We start from the raw sequence: 22,072 nt of genomic DNA on the forward strand, positions 1-22,072 counted from the left end.
ACAGACCCTCTCCCTCCACCATTGAACGCCTTATGCAAAACCCCGGTCACTCTAACTGCACCGATTACCAAGAACGCTGACACCGCGCGATTCCAGGTCTACTGGCTGTGGTGGACGCCTCGACCCTCGGCGAATTCCGCATGTACGCCATCCCCTGGCAGACCTCGGCCGGATGTCAGCTGGCCGGGTTCCTGGGTGTCCTCAGCTCCGAGCTGAGCGTGTATACGCTGGCGGTGATCACTCTGGAGAGGAACTACGCGATAACGCACGCGATGCACTTGAATAAACGCCTCTCCCTGAAGCACGCAGGTTATATAATGACCGTGGGCTGGTGTTTCGCTCTGGCGATGGCTACCCTGCCACTGGTCGGCGTGTCTGACTACAGGAAGTTCGCCATATGCCTGCCCTTCGAGACCAACGGGAACGCGGCCCTTACTTACGTGCTCTTCTTGATGCTGATCAACGGAGTGGCGTTTCTGATACTGATGGGATGCTACCTGAAGATGTACTGCGCCATCAGAGGCTCCCAAGCCTGGAACTCCAACGACTCCAGGATAGCCAAGCGGATGGCCCTGCTGGTGTTCACGGACTTCCTCTGCTGGTCCCCCATAGCGTTCTTCTCCCTGACTGCCACGTTCGGATTGCAACTAGTGTCCCTGGAGCAGGCGAAGGTGTTCGCCGTGTTCGTGCTGCCACTGAACTCCTGCTGCAATCCGTTCCTGTACGCTATACTCACGAAACAGTTCAAGAAGGACTGCGTGCTTATATGCAAGGCGATCGAGGAGTCCAGGGTGACTAGGGGGATCGGCAGGTGCAGGCACAGCTCCAACTTCAGCAACCGGCAGACACCGGTCAACACCAACAGCCTGGTGGACAGGTCGTCCAGGGACAATCAGACGCCCTGCGCCTGCAACTCAAGGCTCCTCGAGTCCGGCCAGTGCTCCGGTTACCGGAGGTGGGGCACCAGGATACTGTGGCCCTGCGCCAAGGACACGAGGCCACGGCACGCGCGCAGCGACCAGTACGCGTACCAGATCGCGGAGATCCAGCAGAAACAGCACAAGAGGGCCTCCTCTGTCTCCTCCAGCGAGAACTTCTCCTCGTCGAGATCGGACTCCTGGAGGCAGACGCACCACTGCGGTATCCCGCTGAGGCTGCTGGACCCTAAAAGGAGAGCCTCCTCCTGGCTGATCACCAGGAAACCGTCTCAAGACTCCAACCTCAGCTCGTCGAGGAACGACTCCTCGGGCTCGGCTACCACTGCCAGCACCAGCACCTGGAGGATCTCCAGGTCGAGTGCTTCCCTGGAGATCACCGCCAGGAACACGCCCAGACCGGCCAGGTCGAAGCCTAGGCTGACGCGGCAGCTGGCCATCCAGGAGCCAGAGCCGCCAGGATCACCTGGCAGACTGGCCGTCAGGCTCCTCGCGACCATACCTTCCGCAGCTGAGACCAGCGACCAGCAGGACGACGACAATACGCCGCAGAACTAGAGACACTGTACCTGCGGAACTCCCAGGGTTCAGGCGGTTAGGGTGGGCCGAGGAGACGGGCCTCGTTGCTCTAGAATGGTGGTTTCAGTATTAAGAGTTCCGAGAGTCGTAGCTGAGTGTATTAATTTCTCCCAGCGTGATTGTTAATTGCATGTGGATATTTTGAGGGCTGCGGGCGCACCACCTGCGAGTACCAACGAGCAAGGAAGCGTCAGCCTGTAGATTTAATCGACTTTCGTTGCCGAGAACCGCATCGAGCGCGATGAGGAGGAAAGATTCAGCGAGGTCTCTTCTTTCAACGTCTTCTCCTTTCATTAATACTGCATTAACCAGTGAGCGACATAGCGCGTGCTTGAGCCATCAGGAGAAAGGCACCATAGCAATTTTTGAATTTTAAAATCTAACTGTTGTTAGGAACACTTTAGTCCAATTCTCGGAAATGGCTAAGAAATCGTACATCGCGTTCAATCACCCTGTATGAGGGGGCCTCAAAGTCTTAGGGCCTTTAAGGTCGTAATCCGAGTCTGCCTTTCACACTTGTCCATGGAGAATTCATCTGTTGGCTCAGCAAAGCGTTGAAAGAGGAGGCGCCGCTTTTATTCCTTTTGTACAATATTATTTATGCGAGTTTTGGTAGACGCAACGAAGTAACTTCGTAGCTGACCGAAGCGGAAACGAAGGAGATCCACCTACTTTCATCCGCCGTCCGTTACATGCGTGTAATCGACCTGGTTGCATCAGCAACGTACAGTCGATAGTATACAATAGTCACACTTTTTAGCTACTGCCATGGGTTTACCACGTTTCTAGGACTGGTAGCCTTTAACATGTTGACTGCCTAGATTTACAGAGGCCTGAGAATGCATCGATGTTTTGTACGTGCCCCTTTTAAATAACTGATTAGTCTTCGACGCCTATTTCTTCTTTCTCGATCAATATATTTGAAAGTTGCTGTAAATATTGAGTTAGGGGTCGTCCTTAAATTACGTAAGGCTTTTTAGGGGGGGGGGCCGCGAATTTCTTACGTTTTCTTACAGAAGGGGAGGGGAGTCAGGTAGCGTCTTGCGTAATATTTTTCAACCTAATTTTCAATAAATACAAATTCTATCATTAATGTTCCAGAAAAGAAGATTTAGTTTAAATTCCACGAAACCGAGTTAAATGAATTATATAAATCTTTAACAGAATTTTAATAACTGAAAAAATTAAATGTAAAAAATATTACGTAAGGAGGGAGTTCCAATATCAAATCTTACGAATTCTTATACTAGGGGAGGGAGGGAGTACGGAATCACTAAAATTACCCTTACGTAATTTAAGGACGACCCCTTACTTGGCTGAGGTGCCCTTAATCTCGGTGCACCCAGAGATTTTACGCTGTTAATATTTTACAATGGCAGTCAATACGTTGGTTCGATAGCATAATGTAATTTAATGAGGAAGTTACAGGATTCTTTTACACGTCCAAACAAATTAAAAAGGAAAGATTCCTAGCCTGGTCAATTTCTTCGAGGTCCCTCGCCTTAGAGGGGCCTCGGAGATAGTAACTTTATTAAACTTGTGACGAGGAACTCGACGTTCTGCATAGTTCTCGATTAAACGTAGAGCGAGAAAGTATTTATTGATAAATTAAAAGGACACACAGTGGTTTCTTTTCTACCGTTTAATGAGAATACTCAGCTCAACAGGAACTCGAAGCGCTTCTTTTGGAAAGGATCTTTTATTACGAGATCAGTATTCGAGGAGGATCCATTGTATTTAAATTGTTAATAAGTGTATTTTCGCGTTAATATAAGACTGAAGGTTTATACAATTCGTCCCTGTAATGTTGGAGTCGAATTTTAGCTGAAACAACCGGGCACAAGTTCAGCGACACTAGTAGTAAACGATTAATTTATTGAACACACTACAGCCTGTTATTAATTACGGTGGTCGATAAATTCCTGGATGAATAACGTTCCAGAGAAGTTTCAGAACTTCTCGCTAGGCATTTCAATGAATTTACGCAGAAAGAAATTTACTATCGAAACTGTTGAAAATTCACTACCGAATGTACATTTTACATAAATATACATGACTGCCTTTATATCAACACCACAAAATCAATTCAGAAAACTGCCAACTATTTAATGTGTTTAAAATGTACTGTTACTAATGATAAGCTACTTAATTAAGACTTAGTAACAGTAGAGGCGAATCACAAGGTTTAACTCTGTGAATTTATAGACCACCTTAGTATCACGTGATCATTGTTACGTTCATTAATTATCGAGGTGAACGATAAGAAGAATTAGTTACTTGATTATTAGATTGCAGTTAGTTCGTTCTAGTTTAAAAGCTATTATAAGATCGTTATATGGGGTGGCCTGGTGGCTATTCTCGCTCAGATATCTTCAAATGTATGAAGGCCCTCGAAATATGTTTTTAACGAAGACTATCTAATTCAATAATCTTTGCTTATAAATTAAAGTGTCTAAGGCATATGAAAGCCATCTTCGCAATCGCAATTAGAACATCTTTTACACATGAACTTTGAGGAAAAATAAAGAAACATGATCACCGTAATGTGGTATCATCTGAGCTCTGAAATTTTTCTTTAAAAACAGCTTTCTGTAACACTCATAGTTTTGGAGATATCCAGATAGCAGCGATGAATAATACTGGACCACCTTGTAGTGTGCAAATGTTTATACACCGTAGAGACGCATAGTATTACCATTCACCGACTCCATTCATTGTTGAATTATTATGATTTATTCGCAGCCACCGGTGCTGCGTCCACTTCTTCGATAATTTCGCCCTCTGACGGAGCGCGTTTCGCGTGTGTCCGGTCCGACGTATTTAATAACGATTTTCTAATAAAACCGCGTATCACGATGTAAAATGGGTCTGTCAGCGTGGCAATTCCGCCGTTCCCTGTAAGATCGAGCAAGGTATAAGACTGAAAAAAATGGGAGGGAAACTGACTCAGGCTTTTCTCGTTGAAACTTCTTTATTTTTGAAAAATCTGTTGCATTACAAGGAAGACTTGTCGCGCCTTTAAATGGCGACCAATAATATAATAGTAATAGTAGGAATAATTTAAATACTTATCTAAAATAAATTCAACTTTGAATAATACGTCCAGCGTGTTCGCGCGGACGCCTACGCCACTGGTCAGAAGTACGAGACCACGTGAATTATTGTTAACGTGATATTCGTGGTAGATGAAAAATAACAGTTTAGTAATTATTTAAATTAATCGTGATAATTATTCATAAAAACAGTGCTGTTGTTTTTAAAAGAAGCATAAGAGAAGCGATGCGAACGTGTGTTTAAATTCAAAAGTGATATGCGCGCGCAGACGCGGGAAGTATTCAGTTTTCAAATCGACCCCCCAGCGCCACCTGGTTCCATACTTTTGGCCAGCAGTGTCTATAAATTCTGAAGTAACGTGAACCTTTTTTTCCAAACTGCACACGCACCCTTTCTCCCACACACACTCTTTCACTCTGTGTCTACTAGTAATTAGTGAACTGGAGTCAGGTTTCAATACGATGTGATACAACATTAGCGAGACGCAAAATCTGAAAAACTGTCCCTTCTAAATGTCACTCGCAATATAAAACGCATTGCTCGAAGGTCCTACAGAATAAAAATCTACGCGTGGCCCTTTTCTAACCATTAAGTACCAACTTCTGCTTCTTAATTAAATAAACCGTTAGCTTGAACAAGGGTGGATTGCCAAAACTCCAGATGGCGCTGTAGTCGACTTATTCCACTTTCGAATGCAAAATTTAAATCTCTTTCCCCCATGTGGGCGACAGTGTTTCTTTCCAATTTCTCTAACACAGAACACTCAAACTTTTACTACCTATAGAAAGAAATCTGCGAAATTCTGCCAAATTATAATACGCGAAAATTAAGAATCCGAGTCGAGATTCGAAGTTAAACTCCCCGCCATCTTGGATTAGGCACAACGGCGCTGTTCAACGAGCCACTAAGTTTCTCCAAAGTTTCTTCCCTGATTTTCGTATATTTTCCAATCATTCCATCCCTGTTTCTTACGTTCAACGATCGAAGACAGCTTGAAAGTTGGTACTTAACGGGTCAACACAAACTAAGACATTAAACGAAGCTGACACATTTTATTCTCGTACACATATTTCCGTTGTTCGCTCTGATTACCCACCCACCCCTCGAGCGACGTTAGCCATTTCTCATCGAGCAGTCCAACGACCGATAAAAATTTCATTATACATTTGTAGATCGCGCTAATCTTCCCTTTTCCCGCCAATTGACATCGCACAAGGAAACTACTCTTGCCCGAGGACGGTGCACTGCTTTTAGGACGGTCTCAATTTTTGATTCGTTTTTCTCGTGGAGAAAGTCGTGTCGCGAGAGATCGATGATCGGTTAATTAACCTTCCGGTTCAAAGGCTATCCCCTCAAAGAAGGGGAGACACGATATTCAATCTTTCGCGATCACTCTTAACTCCTACACTTGAACTTGAGGACATATTAATTCTTTACAGTGTTTCATGTTCAGCGAGACTCAATGTTGAGACTCGAAAATGCGAAAAATTATTGTCCAAACGCTAAAAAAGATTGGAAAATTAAATGTCAAACTATATTTTACAAAATACACTGTTGTAAAGCTCGACACGACACATGTTTTTTCTATTTACAGTTTGTTTATCCATTCATTACTATTCGAGCTAAAAATTATAAATAAAAAAAAATTTCATCGCACGTAGTCAATATTTCTTTAAACATAAATTGCGGTAACTTGAGTATATGTTAAGGGATCGTTATGAGACTTAAAACATAACTTCAGAAAACTCTAGCGAAGCCGTGAAGTGTATGCCCAAAACCCTTATGTTAAAAGAGATAATAATATTAAATTAAAAAGTAATACTGAACGTGTGTCTAATAAAAAGTGTCGAAGCAATTTTGAGCTACATACAACTTGCAGCGACAAAGTTTTTCCTTAATACACAAGGAAGATTTTCAAAAATTTCCACACTGATTAATAAATAATTGTTAAAGATATGGCAATATAACAGTCAGGAGCTGCGTATAATCCGCTACTTAGCAGTCTTAGCACTCCCTAAGTGCTAACTGAACAAACGGTAAATAGAAAAAGTGTGTGTCGTGACAAGCTTTACAACGCTATATTTTTCTAAAATACAGTTTAACAACATTTAATTTACCAGTCTCTCGTAGTGTTTGGACAATAATTTTTCCCATTTTCGAGCGCATTTAGACCCTTTAATTGCTGACTCAACAAATGCTAGGATGTTTCAACCATCAAGTCGCAAAGTCTTTTATCTGTCCGAGTACAACCAAATTGGCAACAGTCACCTTGATCAGCAAACAGTGTATTAACACATCAAAATTAAACTTCAAAACTTCCAGACTCTTGATTACAACGATTTTGTAAATTCTACTATGTACTAATCGAGCCAATCGAATCTTACGATCCTTTCAACTGTCGCTCTCATTATTGTTATGTACTTAAATTGAACTTGGTCCATGAAACTTCAAACTTTAAACTCCGCCTATTGCTCTTTTATATTGCTCTACTATTAATTTACTTAACAAACAGCAATGTTGTAGAGAATCCCAATGGCCATTGAGATTACAAGCGAAGATTTACTCTCGAGACTTCCAGCTACAAATTGTATACTTCTGAAAAAATATTCTGTGTATGCGCTATAGTGGCGCACTCAGAGAGGGAAGCCAAGGGCTCTGGGCACCCCCAAAGAAAAAAGAGATTAATGTAGCCACGACTGAAGTGATGCAAGCGCTTTGTAAAAAGAAACGAGAACTGGATTTTATTCTTTAAAGAAACTTCTATAATCACCTAATGGATTTTAAATTCGCAGTGAAAATATTTGTATCCCTTCAACTGAACTCCCCCCAAGATTAAATCCAGAGTGCACCACTGATTCTCTGTGCCATCGCAGACAATTTACACCTAGAAGCTTAGAGTAACATCAATCCCAAAAACCCCAGGCCACAGGAACTCCTCAACATCCATGCTTCGTTCATAATGTCTGTCGTCCTAGTCGAACCCAGCAGTGTTCGCTCGACCAGCTCTGAGATACAAATGTGTCGATTTGCCATTTAGGAGAGGAGCGCGCTAAGTGTGAACCCGGAACGATAAAGCCAGTGAAAGGAATGCGCGTGGTCGCGTGGAAGAAGTGAATTCTCGCTGTACACGTGGGAAACTTACGGTGACCACGACGGTGTCAACCAAATCCAACTACTTTCAGTGAAATCGGAATACACGCCAGGTAAACATTAAACGGATACATCGGGTAGCACAAGAGAAGACAAAGCGGAAGTGGTGGTCAGCGTTTTGGTTCCTTCGTGTTGGAACCACGTAAAACTAAATTGAATAACGAGCGTGCGCTCGGACTCTCCACAGTTCCAATTTCCCCCTCTGAGCGTGTGCTCCGCAGACTTTAAATTAAACGAGCCACTGACTTCATTAGCACTTCATATAATTCCTTCGCTCCGAGGGGAAATCGACCCGTGGAGAGTTAAGCAATCGACGAAAGGGCTACGACGCCTGTTATAATTGCCTAGCGACTTGCACGTCCTCCGACAATGCTGACAGTACTCCAGTAAAATTTATCACACTATCCCTTACGTAGATATACAAGTTTCAGAGAGTTCCAGCCTCACCTTAAGCTTCTATACATAATACAATATATATATATAAACAAAAGAAAGAAAAAGTGATAAGGAAGAAACCACTCCGTACTACGTCTGTGCCCCTGCTTACCCCGACGAGGCAACAGGGAACAGGGGAGCAATAATAAGTTAACCTCTAATCCTTTAAACGTCTAAGAAGTGAAGTACAACGGGTGTCGCGATACTATCGGTCGAGACTTGAAAATAAAAGGGGAATTGGACGACACACGCGAGTTTTAAAACGGTGCACGCGACCCTTGAAAATGCCTTTTGAATCGAACCTGTCGCGATATAAATTTCCTACGCTTCCGCCGTGCGGGGTAAGCACGAATTGCTCTTCGTCACCTTCCTTCGTCACTATTATAATCCCCTGAGGTCCCTCCTCTCTTCCGGGACTTTCAAACAACCTCCGCGGTCGAACGCTATAAATCTAATAATACTTACAAATTTCTTAATACAAGTTTGTCTAAAACAGAAAGAAGAGCCTTAGAAGATATTGCTTTTCAACAGCGCTCTATGTACAATTCCATCGACAGCGATGAATGACGCTGGACCTCAAAGGATTCCAGTGCTGCGAGTCGCAGCGAAGCCAACTGGCCCAGCACGGTGGGCGAAGCGGCTTCGTAACAGTCAATTTGATTTTGTTCCGACTACGGTCCCGCGCGGGGCTATCTACCGAGGGATCCCATAAGTAACGTTAAACAGCTTCTTTCATTCTTTTCCAAGGAAAGTCACCAAGGCCACGAATTGGTACCAACAGAAACCATCGGAGGATCTTTGGCAAATAAGAATTTCTACGCTACGGAGCAATAATCATCACCGAAGGAAGTCTGCTCTCCGAAACAACTCATGGGATTACAAGATATCGTTCGACGGCTGTCCTTATCGTATACGCTCTTTTATCGACTACTTTAGAATATACGCGTGCCTATAATCGTTAGCTTCTTACAAATATACAAAAAAGTCCCGAGTGGAGTTCGGTTTGGTTCGGTCGCCCGGTCGTCGAGGCCCGCGGGACGCGCTTCCGGCCGCTCGGTGAAACACATGCGGCTCGGATAACGATGAAATTCAATCTGGCAAAGTTCCGCTAAGAACATTCCCTGAGCAGAGAGGAGACCGAGATTGCCGGCGAAGCATGAGAAAGATCTAACATCCAATGTAACTTTTTGCCGCGCGACTCTGGGATTCTTAAGTCCCGCTACTATTATTCTATCACGTCCGCAGTTAAGAATATAATGCAATAACAAGCAGGGGCGTCCGGAGACTTTTTTCCCAGGGGGTGGGTGGGGCGCAAGTTTGGGATGATGGTAAAGAAAAATATATCCCTCTTGCTTTTTTTAACCCATTTCATGGTGCCAATTTAATTAAAAATTTAAAATCGAAATTTAAAAATATTCCCTTTTTTTAGTGTAAACTTAATAAAAATCAGTTTTGAAAAATAAGCGACTTTTTCTCAAAAGCCAGGGGGGACAACTGCCCCTTTTGCTCCCCCCTCTACCGGACGCTCATGCTAACAGGGAAGGTCCCGAACCCGGAAATTCAAAAAATTCTGAAACTTCGTGAATATGTAGGGGATTTCCGGCTGATTACAACGCCATTTTTGTGTGCTGCCCAAATTCACTCTAGGGGGGTGTAACTGACCCCTGAAAATCCGGTTATTTTCCGATTTTGTGTTTTAACTCGTGAACTGTGAAATAATTTTCTTTTACCAAATGATAGATCTAATTAAAAGAAGTAACTTTTGTCTTGAAACTTTTTTTCTATCTCATATAGTTCGCGAGTTACAACACAAAATCGGAAAATAACCTGATTTTCAGGGGTCAATTACACCCCCTTAGGGTGAATTTGGGCAGAAAACAAAAATTGCGTTGTAATCAGGAGGAAATCTCCTATATATTCACAAAGTTTCAGAATTTTTTGAATTTCTGGGTTCGAGATCTTCCCTTGTAAGATTACAACGCTATTTGTGATGAGAATTACTCATTTAAAGCCAGTGATCTCTCACGATATTGATACTTTAGTTTCTGCAACAAGAAACCTTCTAATACGTTAGGACTACCCCATGCTTCGCCTTGCATCGAAACAGTCCGCAGAGCTAGCACGCTCCTCAAAACGTATACGCGAGAATCCACCCGGAGGTTTCAAGGTCCCTGGGTTTCAAACGTCCCGCGAAGGAGACAGAAGCGCTCGAACCGCGAAACTGGAGGGGGATACCTCGATGTAGGGGCGTCGAGTTTGTGCCCAGCATGTACAATGACCGAAGCCTAGACAGAGTCGATGGGAAAAGAAGAAAGAAGGGGGGTCGTAAAGGGGTTACGATCTAAGGATTATCACTAGCGTCGTCGTGGAAGAAAGAGAACAGAGAAACGGAAAGCCTTGGTGCGTTAGAATTTCATTTTCGCCAATGAAGAATAATGTATTGGGGGTCTGACGCAGGAATCGGCGATCGTGGATAAATGTCTTGCGATTGGAGTGCAGTAATACTCGGTATAAATGGAAGAGATTCATCGGAAGCGTTTGCTGATGACTGCTTGAAACTTAGGCCGAGTCATGGAAGAACTGGAAGGGTGGTCTTTCGAAGGGGTTCAGGAGTAGCTTGTACTGGCCTTTAAGATGAGAATAAATAGGAATGATAAATTAAGCTACTACTCCAGGGAACAGATTGCTGTTAAATTTGAAGTTGCGAGGTGAATGATATAAAGTACTTGGAAGGCCCGAGAGAGGGCAAGAGTGACCAGTAGACAACTTACCGTATTGTTTCAATACTTTAGAGAGACATAACGCTACAACAGTTATAGCCAATGAAGAACATGATGAGCAGAGAATTGAGATTCATTTAATTTAGAGAGACATTACATGATAGAGGGTAGAAACAAGGGTAGATCCCGAACCCGAAAATTCAAAAAATTCTGAAACTTTGTGAATACGTAGGGAATTTCCTTGATTACAACACAATTTTTGTTTGCTGCCCAAATTCACTCGAAGGGGCTGAAATTAACCCCTGAAACTTCGGCTACTTTCCGATTTTGTGTTATAACTCGCGAACTGTAAAATAATTTTTTCTTATCCAATTGAAAGAAGTAACTTTTGTCTTGAAACTTTTTTCTATCTCTTATAGTTTACGAGGTACAACGCACAATCGGAAAATAGCCGAATTTTCAGGAGTTAATTTCACCCCCTTGGAGTGAATTTGAACAGCAAACAAAAATTGCGTAGTAATCAGGAGGAAATCCCCTACATATTCACAAAGTTTCAGAATTTTTTTAATTTTCCGGTTCCGGATGTTCCCTTGTAAGAGCCCGAAGAAGAGATTAAAAGGGACACAGAGCAACTTTTCATTTTGTGTCGAAGCAGAAACAGATGTTTCAGAGGGAATATTCGAGCAAGGAAGTTCATCGCCCAGCCCTGAGCCAACGTATTGTCATGACTGAAGAATTTTGGCAAGCTTATAAACGGATAAATCTAGTTACCTACGTCAGACATTGCTTGCTGGTATATTGGACGAACCCTGATTTGTCGGAGAGAATGAAAATTTGGCAAAATGGGAGCACACCGGGGCACCAGAAACACCCTACGTGATAGTAGCCGAGTAGAACATGATTCGTAGAAATCGACTTCATTTTTAGCTGGCCTTCTTATTTGTCCCTGTCTACTTAACTAATGATCATCCATATTGTGCTACTACTGTCGCATCATTTATTTGGTTCGATATGTCCACCCTCTCATCTACTCTGGCATCATACAATCTCTTATCAACATAGACTCCTCGCAATATTCTTCTATAATACACAAATATACAATTTGTAAGGGCAACAGCTGCGCCCTCTGCATTTGAAAAGCTCCTAGCTTTCACCGAGCTGTGCTTCTCGGCGCAGCTGTTCACGGACACCTTACGTGGATGATAACCATCGCTATATTACAAGACATACAAGATTCGCTAACTATACACGTCGCCAGGAACCTACCAGAATTGACCAGTTTGTTTCAGAAACGATTCTTTCAACAGCATTTAGGACATATGGAAGAACAGAAGGACCTGCCTGGCCCAATGGGACCTGAACATCCTTCGTTCAAAATTCAGCCCACTGAGAAACGAGCTTCTAACTCTGCTTGAGCTCTGCGATCAGGAAGACGAAGAACACTTCCTGGAATATTTCATCACACATCGCAGGACACCTGGAAGAATGGCAAACAGAGCGATCAACCTCTCCGACTATTAGACTCATCGAAAAATTCTATACTTTCATTTCTCTAAACTTTCTTCGGCGCACAATACAGTACTAATCCCACGAACACTCCACAGCCCCCCCAAGACTCACGGGCCAACTCTGCTAGCATCCTGGGCCACCGATCGGCCGATCCTGAACCACGGGCCAACCAGCTCCCGCGGATGTTCTACCCGGCTACGACATTGTCTCTCTATACACGCGTCTCTGCACGTGTATGCATGTACACTACCCGACCTTATCTAAGATCGCTAAACGATCGATCGTTTTCTTTACCAACGCGGGGGGAGGGGGGACGAGCCGTTAAGTGCGCGTCGCGGCTTCGACCGACCGATGAATCCGCAAGTGTGTTAGCTGTTTTTTTTTTTTTTCTTTCTCTTTTTTCTTTAAGTAAAGGAATAATTGAACGATGCGCCATTTTTACGTGACTAGCGGTGACGTGATAGGCGTCATCACGTGACTTTCGTCTTGTTCTTCCTGAACGGGGGGAACAGGATCTTCCTGCGCCTCCGTTTCAGCTCGTCGTTGTCGGCGGTCGAGTTCGAGTCGGTGGAGAGCGTCTCGTCGTCCACGGACATCACCGTCGGCAGCTCCCTCAGCGTCTTCCTCTGGCTCCCCGTGGTCGTCGTGCCCGTCGCCGTCGATGTTAAAGGCTGACCTGACTTCTGGTGCCCGGATCGCTCCGCTGAGTCCAGCGAGTTCTCCGAGTAGGATGTCTTCGACAGGAATGCTGAGAGGATCTTGTCGTCGACCCCCAGGAGCATGTTGGTGTCCTGGCTGTGGGAGCGCACTATCCCACCGCTCTTCTCCCTGCTGGCTGCTTTCACTGGCTCGTCGGAGCCATCCCCAACGATGAAGTGCACCACGCTGCTCTCCGGTGGCGTGTCCTTCCCTGTCTCGCTGCTGGACGAGTCTGGAGGCAGTGAGGACTCCTTCCACGCCAGGCTCTCCAGGGTACCTGTGGATCAAGAGGAACATCATCATCGGGGCGGATAGTTTGGCGAACAAGTTTTTTTTATGTGCTTTGCCTGGGACTCTAGTTCCTTCGTGGGTCTACGAGGGGACTCAGGAATGTGGTGGAACCTGTTTTAGATTGAGTTGATGTCTCTGATCGTTAGCTAATGACTTATGCAGGATTTAATGCACTTCTTTGGAGGAATTGTAATTTAAAGCTGCTCTCTTGTGTTCGTTAGGTTCATGAGAAATAATTCCATGCAACATTGGAAGCTGTGCGAATTAGAAGATAAGAGGAGGAAGCAGAATCAACGAGATAAGATTGGGAGCATTTGTTTATATTCTACACCCGTATGTAAAAGCACCGTACTTTGCGGAAAGATGGCCTGCGAATATGTTGATATTCCAATGCATCTCCTTGCAATTGATCATTGAGATTCTACGCACTGAAGATATGGGAAACAATCTGCATGCGTTAGAGATTGCAATCATTGATTGAAAGGTAGAGATAAGAAACGTAGGTGAAAGGATCTCGTAGCTTGATACTTAAATACACACGGAATTATTGGAACAGTGAGAGCCACCATACTGAGTACGTAGTTTTAATCTGCTGGAGGTTCGTTATCTAATCTATCGCTGCCATTGAACCACAAAGAGCTGATTACATTTCTATATCTACTTAGGGAAATGAGTCTAATTCCAGAAATGTTGATGATTAACTTTACAGCTCTGCTAATAACTAAACAAGAAGACAGAAAAATTTCTAGAGTGTCAAGCTTGAAGAAAAGCATCGATGAAAAGTATTCAAAGCATTAGATAAGAGTCTAAAAGCTTCCGAAGACACGATCGTGCTGTTACAAATTTTCGAGAGCATCTGTCGCGGACAACGATGGACGCTCGATGCTATCAGTACTCGCTTAATAACGATTCCTTCGTTTCAACGCCGAGGAAATTAAAACTACATACTCGAGTGATTAATCGATCGTATTAGCGAGACGCGAAGAGGCGTTCTCCGCGGCTTAGGTCATACAAACAAGGCTCGTTGGTTTCTTGGTTTTCTCGCATGTTGCTTGATTTATTAACTGCTAACTATAAATTGTACACAATCTGGGTGGGGGTAACAAGTTGTTATATCAGAGTTAACGTATAGATTCTTCTCTCTTCATATATAAACTTGCGTACTAGCTACTGTTCAAGAGTTTGGGTACACACGTGTTAATCAGGAAGATACTCGTACCGTTCTACCCCTACGAGTTAGCGAAAACAGGTGGCAGAAGCTGTTCGATGCACTGCGATTACTGTCCTCCTATGTAATACATTCCAATTGTCCAGCGATACGTTGCCATATTACAGTAACATCACATATCATGAGAGTTTCTTTGGCGTTGACTATCAACGATCAGTGAAACCAGGAACATTGGTAACAGTAGCGATTAACTATCAAGCATAAGAATAATAGCAATTAATCTCTCATTACAGTCCGAGTAAAACCAACTGGATGCTGAATGGATCTACTCCCATCACTCAGCTTCCCCCTCTAGCGTGGTGCAACAGCGGGTGAAGTGGCATCAAGCAGTCACTTGACTTCGCCCCGACTATAACGAACCAACACTCCCTACAACTCCCAATTGATCAAAGATCCCTGAATCGCCATTCCCAAGCCTCCTCCTCCCACTTATCTCGCGCCGTTCCGTCCCCCCTAGAAGAGCGACGCACCCGGATGTACTTTGGAGCAGCGGCGCAGCGTTTCCACTCCGCGTGGCCGAGCGTAAAAGGAGGAGACCTCGCGCCGCAATTCCCGCGCGCCCCTCGAGTCGCCCGAGAAGATTCTCACCTGCGTGAAATCCTCGGTCGAATCAGTCGTATCTAATTTTAATTGGCTCTAATATTAACGGTGACGCGACCGGGTGTGTCTCCACCCCAGGAAAATAGAATTCGCTTTCTTGGCATGACCGCCGGATTCCCAGGAACCACTGGGATCACGGAAATCGGTCGGAGGGGGCGCGCGCCAGCCGTTCCTGCTCGTGGTAAGATTAACGGCCCTCCCGGGGTTGCGGTGGAAATTTATGGGGACCCAGGCGTACGCGCCGCGTGGTGCTCTCTCGCAGGAGACGCCACCTCCAGCGGCGACGTTCAATTAACATCCAATCCCGATGCCCCTCGTGCGCTCTAATTCCAACTATTAATAAAGCCACCGTTGCGCAATCCCTTTTCCGCGGCTCTGGCAAAACGAAACGCGCCTTTTGAGTCGCTAAAGCACTTGGCGGCCCGATTGATTCGACCAAGATCGCGCGACGGTCACGAGGATCCACGGTGCTGTCGCAAACGAGCTAAATGGTAACGAGGCGATAATTTCAATTACCGCGCTCGGAACTCTTTAATTTTTTACAATCTATTGCCTGTTTATGGAGGAACAGCGCGTCAGGGTCGGTTAGGATGCACCTTGGGATTTAGCAGCGAACGATCGAGAGTTACGACGATCTAGATTCTAGATAACTACCGAGGGGAGGAGAATCGAAGCAGTCGCGACACGAGTTGACCCTTGTATGTCGGCAATTAAAGTCTGATTCATTACTGTTGTCGCTGGTCTTCGCCGATCCAGCACGCACGCTTCGTTTGGAACATGTACAAGCTTTGTTGGAATACATTTAGTTTGTTAATTCGTGTGTTACTTGGATCGTTTGTCCCGTAAACTGATTGCAGGCATCTTCCTTTCGTTTGGAAAAAGAGAAGCTATGGAACATTCCTGCGACGCACGTGTGTACCGATTAACAATGAGATTATTCGTATCTGTGTGATATCACATAGTCTTTCGACATTTGTTATAAAGATAAACTGTTTATTTGTTCGTTCCGAGGTGTCGCGGAAAATTTCAATTACAAAAATATTTTGTCATGTTTCCTGTTCTGGTGTAATGGCGTCGCCACTTTGTAAATCGTACGTGTAAATATAAACTTCTACGCATGTATTAACAATAAATTGGAAGATTCGTCGACAGGCTCCTCGTGAAACTGGACAAATCTGTATTAGGAAAGGGGAACATTCCAACGTTCAATCCTCCCTTTTCCTGTACACATCCCGATTGGAGGACTCGGGCAAAAAAGTCAGTCGTCTGTAACATTAATCGTAATGTCATTCTAGAGAGGAGAATTGCCATCTATTAGGATATACTTTTGATCGCAGACGTCGCTTTCATGTCACACATTACTTTGGCATCTACAATTACACTTTAGGTTCCATGCGTCTACCATGAATACTGATACGCTGTCACAGTCGAAGTTGTGAAAATTATTGCAAGAGTAATTCTGCGACAGCTGAACTGTCAGAAGCTTTGGGCAATGCGCAAAATGAACAATATATCGCGCTCGCTTCGTTAGTCTTGCTTGAAACCGGTAAGTAAACTTTCTTCGGCCCCTAGAGTCGAATGGCAACAGAGCAAAGGAGTACTAAGTGCTTCGACACCTAATAACAATTCGCCACCAAATCAAAGACCACTGTAATCGTTAGTCGAATACTTCGAACAAGCTTAAAACAAGAAAATTGTACGTGTGTACATGTCTTTGTCTAACACAGCCTACGAGGCAATTAAAGTTAGTTCTACAATTACTCGTACTCCGAATTAAATAATAACAATCGCTGTGCCATAATTTACGGCAATGCTTCAGAGAATAGACGTTAAAATAAAGAAACAGATTTTAGTGAAACTCAATAAAACGTTTTTCTTTTTACAATAAAATTGATAGCTAGCGTATTCTTAATTGTTAAACAAATTCCTATAAGTAACATAATCTCGATACAAATGTATGTATATCTCTGCCCTAGGCATATTTAAGTAATAATATATTCCGTGAGGATAGTTCCGGCAACAACTGTCATGGCAACTCTAAAATACTCGTACATATTATTCTCATAAAACGCAGCTTTTACTGTAATGTGTGACATTAGCTATCCGCATCCTCAGTACCACTAACATCCTTCGACGGATGTTCTCAACTGTCTAGAGGTACTAAATACACAAGAAACTTTGCATGAGTGATTCAAATTGCATACGCCACTTTGAGATTTAAGGCAACCCGTGAATTCTAAATGAGAATTTCGATTTATCTGCAAGCTCGTACAAGCTCGCATCAACGACTGGCTAAACTTAGTAGAAATATGTTGAACGGTGCTTAAAAGACTGATCTTCACGAGTATCTACGTCACACCGTTGTCCGTCAACGGGGAAATTATCGATGTGACCAAAAGAGAAACACAGAAGAATTACTACCAGGAAGACAAACGAGTTAGTGAATTATTTATCTAGAAGGCGTCATCCACGTGATGGAGAATGGAAGATATATATATATATATATATGTGCGGGTATATAAGTCGTCATATAAAGTTACAACAGTATGTACAAATTGAGCATTTGTTATATCAATCTATATACTCGTGGAAGTCCGTTTCCAGCTTACCTGCGGCACCGCACGATGATGGCGCGTACACCGAGCTTGCCTCGTCGTCTAAGTCGTCTTGGCTACTGAGCCGACCTATAAACATCAATTACACACGATTATTCACATTAATTTGTCGTGTCTGAGGCGAAATTCCTTAATGAACACGCTGTAGGAATGTCGGTCTATCAAATGATAATTGCGAAACTGAAGGGGATCCTTCTCTGAGCTCCCCGTGCTATCACAACCACTCCAAACATAAGCGAAATGTTAATAGTAGCTACAAGCCGCATTAATATTTAATGCCGCTGTTCGAATTGTTCAAGAAATTCTGTGTCTGGTCTGAAGTTTAAATACCTCTGACTCCAAGGCCTCGCCCATTGGGTGTTCCTCTGTACAGAACAGTTTCCAAGTAGCTTATCCCATTATTGTTGATTATGTTGAAACCACAGAGAAGCTCGATCTGCTTCCAGCGGTGCACCCTCTCCTGCAATTCCGCGGTGACTTCGTTCAGCGAGGTTCTCGCTTCGACGATGCTCTTGTCCACCTCGTCGATAGACTTCCCGTGAGTCGAAACGAAGGCTCCTACCAAGCTCGATCGTTTCTTTCGTAATTTTTCGCACTAGGAAAGGCAATTAATACTGACGTGGAGTAAACGTCTATATTGTAATATAAAGTTATAGCGGTATAGTATCTTACCGCTTCTCGCGCTTGTTGCAACTGCTTCTCCGCCGATATCTTCTTCTTCGTGTACGATTTATTCTCAATCTCGTGAGTTAATTGCAACCAGTGTTGCAGTCCTGGAGGCGGGGACCAACACCTGTCCTCGAGTTCACCTTCCGCGCGTTGTAACTCAACTTTTAGCATCTGCGAAGTGGAAATCGATTAGACCTGGAATAGAGCGATTCCGAATCCCGGGAGTAGAAATATACGCAGCGCTAACTTCAATTTCTGCTTTTAACTGGGAGACTTCTAGATCCGAATACGAAGCGTGCAGCCCCATACTTTCGTCTTGCAGGCGTTTCTCTAAATTCTGCTTCTCCGTTGTTGCACTCTCCTGCTCCATTCGTGCCCGCTCTAATTCTTTCTGTAAAGGACACGGTGCTGCGTTAATCGCGAAAACGAGCGAAAAGTAGATGCTAGCGCGTGGAGTTTAACGCACTTGCAAGTCTTCCAGAGCCAGCTCTGCTTTGTGCAAGCTTTCCATGTCCTTCATCATTCTGATGAGATGATTCTGCGAGTTCTTCTTCTGTTGATATGCGTACCAGCATCCAATAAGCGCTCCGAATAGTAACGTTATCAGTATCAAATCTTTAACACTGTGTCCAGTATCTATAGCATGGAAGATTGTTTTTAAAAGGGGTTTGAATGGAAAGGAACATCCTGATCTTTACCTTTTGGCGGTCCAAAGAGAACTACATCCATGGCTTTTAAGGCGATCTTCTGTTTATGAATGGGGTCCTTGATGCCCAAAACATTGCTTAAGTAGTGCATGTTGTTTACAGCCAACCTGGAGGTAAATGGAAGACAGTGGCGTATTTAGTGTAAACAGTGCCTAGGGCAAGCGTAGAATTAGCGTTTATCACACAAAACATTTTATATAGAATTTAGATAATCCTTTTAAAGAAAGTGGAGCTGAAGGGCGGAAAAGACGAAAGTTAGAGGCAAATGAAGCCGAAAAGTGAAGCAAGTTTTTTTTCGAAGCTTCTCTAAAGAGGCATGCGAAGCACGCGAATAACAAACGTAAACTACTAATATTAATCATCCAAATAAATTTATTCAAGAAACACTATTTCTTTCGGTTTTTTTGCCCCCCCCCCAGCATTGGGGCCCAGGGCACGAGCCCCAGTTGCCCCACCCTAGATACGCCTCTGATGGAGGATGCTCAGCACACGAAATGCTCTGTCGCAGGGTTTTATACAATGCAAGGTAAGTATACTCGACAGCAAATTTACCTTGGAAGCGTAGCACCAGTTACACGGTGTTGTATAAAAGTAGGAACATATTGAGGAAGCTCGACATTAGTAGACAGCCACTCGGACGCCTGTTCTATAGTCCAGTTGTGGACCTGCGGAGGCAATACGTCGATAAAGTAATTTCCAGCTGCTGAAAGCTGCGATTGCTACGGAGACAAATACAACATCTACGATACCTCCGACCTCAACCAGGCCTCCCAAAGTTCTCGTACGCTAATGTGCATATCATCGTTATGATGGAAAGCCCTCTGCCTCCTCTCATACCCAGCTTCGTACTGTAACTCTTCCCTTAAAAACTACAAGGAACACATCGTTGTGTTTTCATCAGTCGGAATGGAATGAACAAACGAACAGCGGTATACTCACATCGTCCGACTCTGAAAGGTCTACATTTCCATTGGCATCGTCGTCTAGTTGACTATGGAGTGATTTGATAGCTTCTAAACCTAGTCGATCATGAGAAGCCATTGTAAGACAAGCTAGGTCATCGTTACAAGTATCGGAACCTGTAATAAATTAAACGGCCTACGTTTGATCGTATGTGTTTATGATTATGCCGAGCTTGTTATTGCAGGCGCCTTTCAATTAAGACCGCATTTGTACCCGTTGTTAAGTGTACCCGAGAAGCTTGTCTTCCAAATGTATTAATGTAAAGCTGACAACGCGGCGAATATATATTTTGCACGGTACAAGTAGAATTCTCATAACGGAGCGTTGTTACCAAGTCGATGCGAGATTAATTATATCTCTTCTGTAACATGATCATCATAAACACATTTCTTGTATCCACAAAAGGAAAAGGAAGATTAAAGTAAAACAAAGCCTCTTACTTCAAACATAATCAAACTCATAAAAACCTCCTCGCACCTCCCAAGAGAAATACGCAACGTTCGGATCGTCGATTTTATTAGAATTTTAAGTACAATTACTGCCCGTCGACCCGAGCATCGCGTACTTCCTTCATTAAGTAACTACTAGAATCTCCGCCAACATTTCCCAATGAGGATCCAATACAAACAACTATACTACTCCATTCCTATAAAAAGCTCGATACAATTACTGCGATTCGGCGTAATCGTACGCGCAATCCCTCCATATACATGTTCACCAGCACACATACATAACCCGCATCCAAGATTAATCTAGGATATACGAGGAAGAACAGAACGAATGCGAGGCAAGCGATTGTTGGCGTTAGAGGCGAGGATTAGCCAGCGATAGAGAAAGAAGTTTACCAGCTTCGTGGGCCACTGCCTGTGCCAGTCCATCGGTGAGCGTAGCAGAGAATGCTGATACTTTGGAATGTGAGCCTCCGGAGGAGCTGGACTGATAGCTCGGGCTGGAGTCAAGGGCCCCGCCGCTGGCGTCTACCGTGCTGGTACACCAATACAACAACTGCAGCCCGAACAGTAGAGTCGCATCGCTGATCACGGATGCTCGCATTTTAAGGTTAGATACACCTTGTCAGTGACACCTCGCGCCCCCGTTGCACAGCTGCTGCAAGTCGAATGAAGCCGAATAACTAGCTCTTGGCCCGTTGTCACCTTTGACGTAGAGCCGCAATAGTGACCGCGCTCAAGGTTACAGTTATCAGAACCGGGGTGGCGATAGAATCTGACGAGCGCATAACACGCGCGAGACACGATCACGATATTACAGCAGCCCCATAACTGGCTGGCGCGCACCGTCGATCGTCGGCCCGCATCAAGGCCAGGGCGTCGGTCAACGTCCGAGATCTTCGCGCTCCTACCCGACGAAACGGACCGGACGATTTTAATCCAATTAAGTACACTGGCTCCGCCGACACGGGTTTTTCCTATATCAAGGCCACTGCCCACGAACCAACGCTGCGGGAAATAATTAATTTAGATCGGAAACCCAGCATTCTCCCCGATTCTTCAGCCCGCGCATTCAGCTTGTGCGCCAATAATTGGAAATTCGCAATTGGCCGCGCGCGCGATCACTCGGGCGACGGTATTGGCTAGGAGCAGCTGGGAGCGAGTCGCTGTTGCTCGCTGCGGTGCATCGCCAGCAACAAGGCAGCGCGAAAAGTCATTTACTCATTTCAAGCATTTCGAGTGGTTTGCTGGCTGCACCTTGCTGCACTTTGGAGGGGGGAATGTTGTCACGCTGGGAGTGCGAGCCAGTTGCCTGCCATTGGCGTGTTTTCCCGTCGCAGTGGCGGGGATCGCAATTGAGCGTTTTTAACTTTTTTCGGATATACTTACGTGTTATATACGCAATTGCGAGGTTAATAATTGTATAAACCGGGTAATAATTGTTAATAATTGTTTTCTTTTTAGAGGTA

The 22,072-nt window shown here is 44.3% G+C and overlaps 2 protein-coding genes across 6 annotated transcripts in view; one reads left to right on the forward strand and one right to left on the reverse strand.

Moving 5' to 3' along the window:
• Rk (G-protein coupled receptor rickets) overlaps positions 1-4,769 on the forward strand; it is a 38,308-nt gene extending 33,539 nt beyond the window's left edge. For all 5 annotated transcript variants that reach the window (XM_076807073.1, XM_076807074.1, XM_076807075.1 and 2 more), the window contains one exon: positions 97-4,769. In XM_076807073.1, coding sequence (XP_076663188.1) covers positions 97-1,493 — 1,397 coding nt within the window. In that variant the 3' untranslated portion in view covers positions 1,494-4,769. The remainder of the gene's footprint in view (positions 1-96) is intronic.
• Stim (stromal interaction molecule) lies at positions 4,461-21,773 on the reverse strand. The gene is made up of 11 exons (XM_076807078.1): positions 21,000-21,773; positions 20,131-20,270; positions 19,941-20,060; positions 19,744-19,856; positions 19,183-19,298; positions 18,951-19,120; positions 18,732-18,875; positions 18,488-18,655; positions 18,146-18,410; positions 17,810-17,884; positions 4,461-13,358 (listed from the first exon to the last, which is right to left on the reverse strand). Exons 1-11 carry the CDS (start codon positions 21,205-21,207, stop codon positions 12,853-12,855), a joined length of 2,025 nt encoding a protein of 674 aa, XP_076663193.1. The 5' UTR covers positions 21,208-21,773; the 3' UTR covers positions 4,461-12,852.
• Positions 21,774-22,072: the final 299 nt, after the last annotated feature.

Source organism: Andrena cerasifolii, chromosome 2 (genome assembly GCF_050908995.1).
Source record: "Andrena cerasifolii isolate SP2316 chromosome 2, iyAndCera1_principal, whole genome shotgun sequence".
Taxonomy (NCBI): Eukaryota; Metazoa; Arthropoda; class Insecta; order Hymenoptera; family Andrenidae; genus Andrena; species Andrena cerasifolii.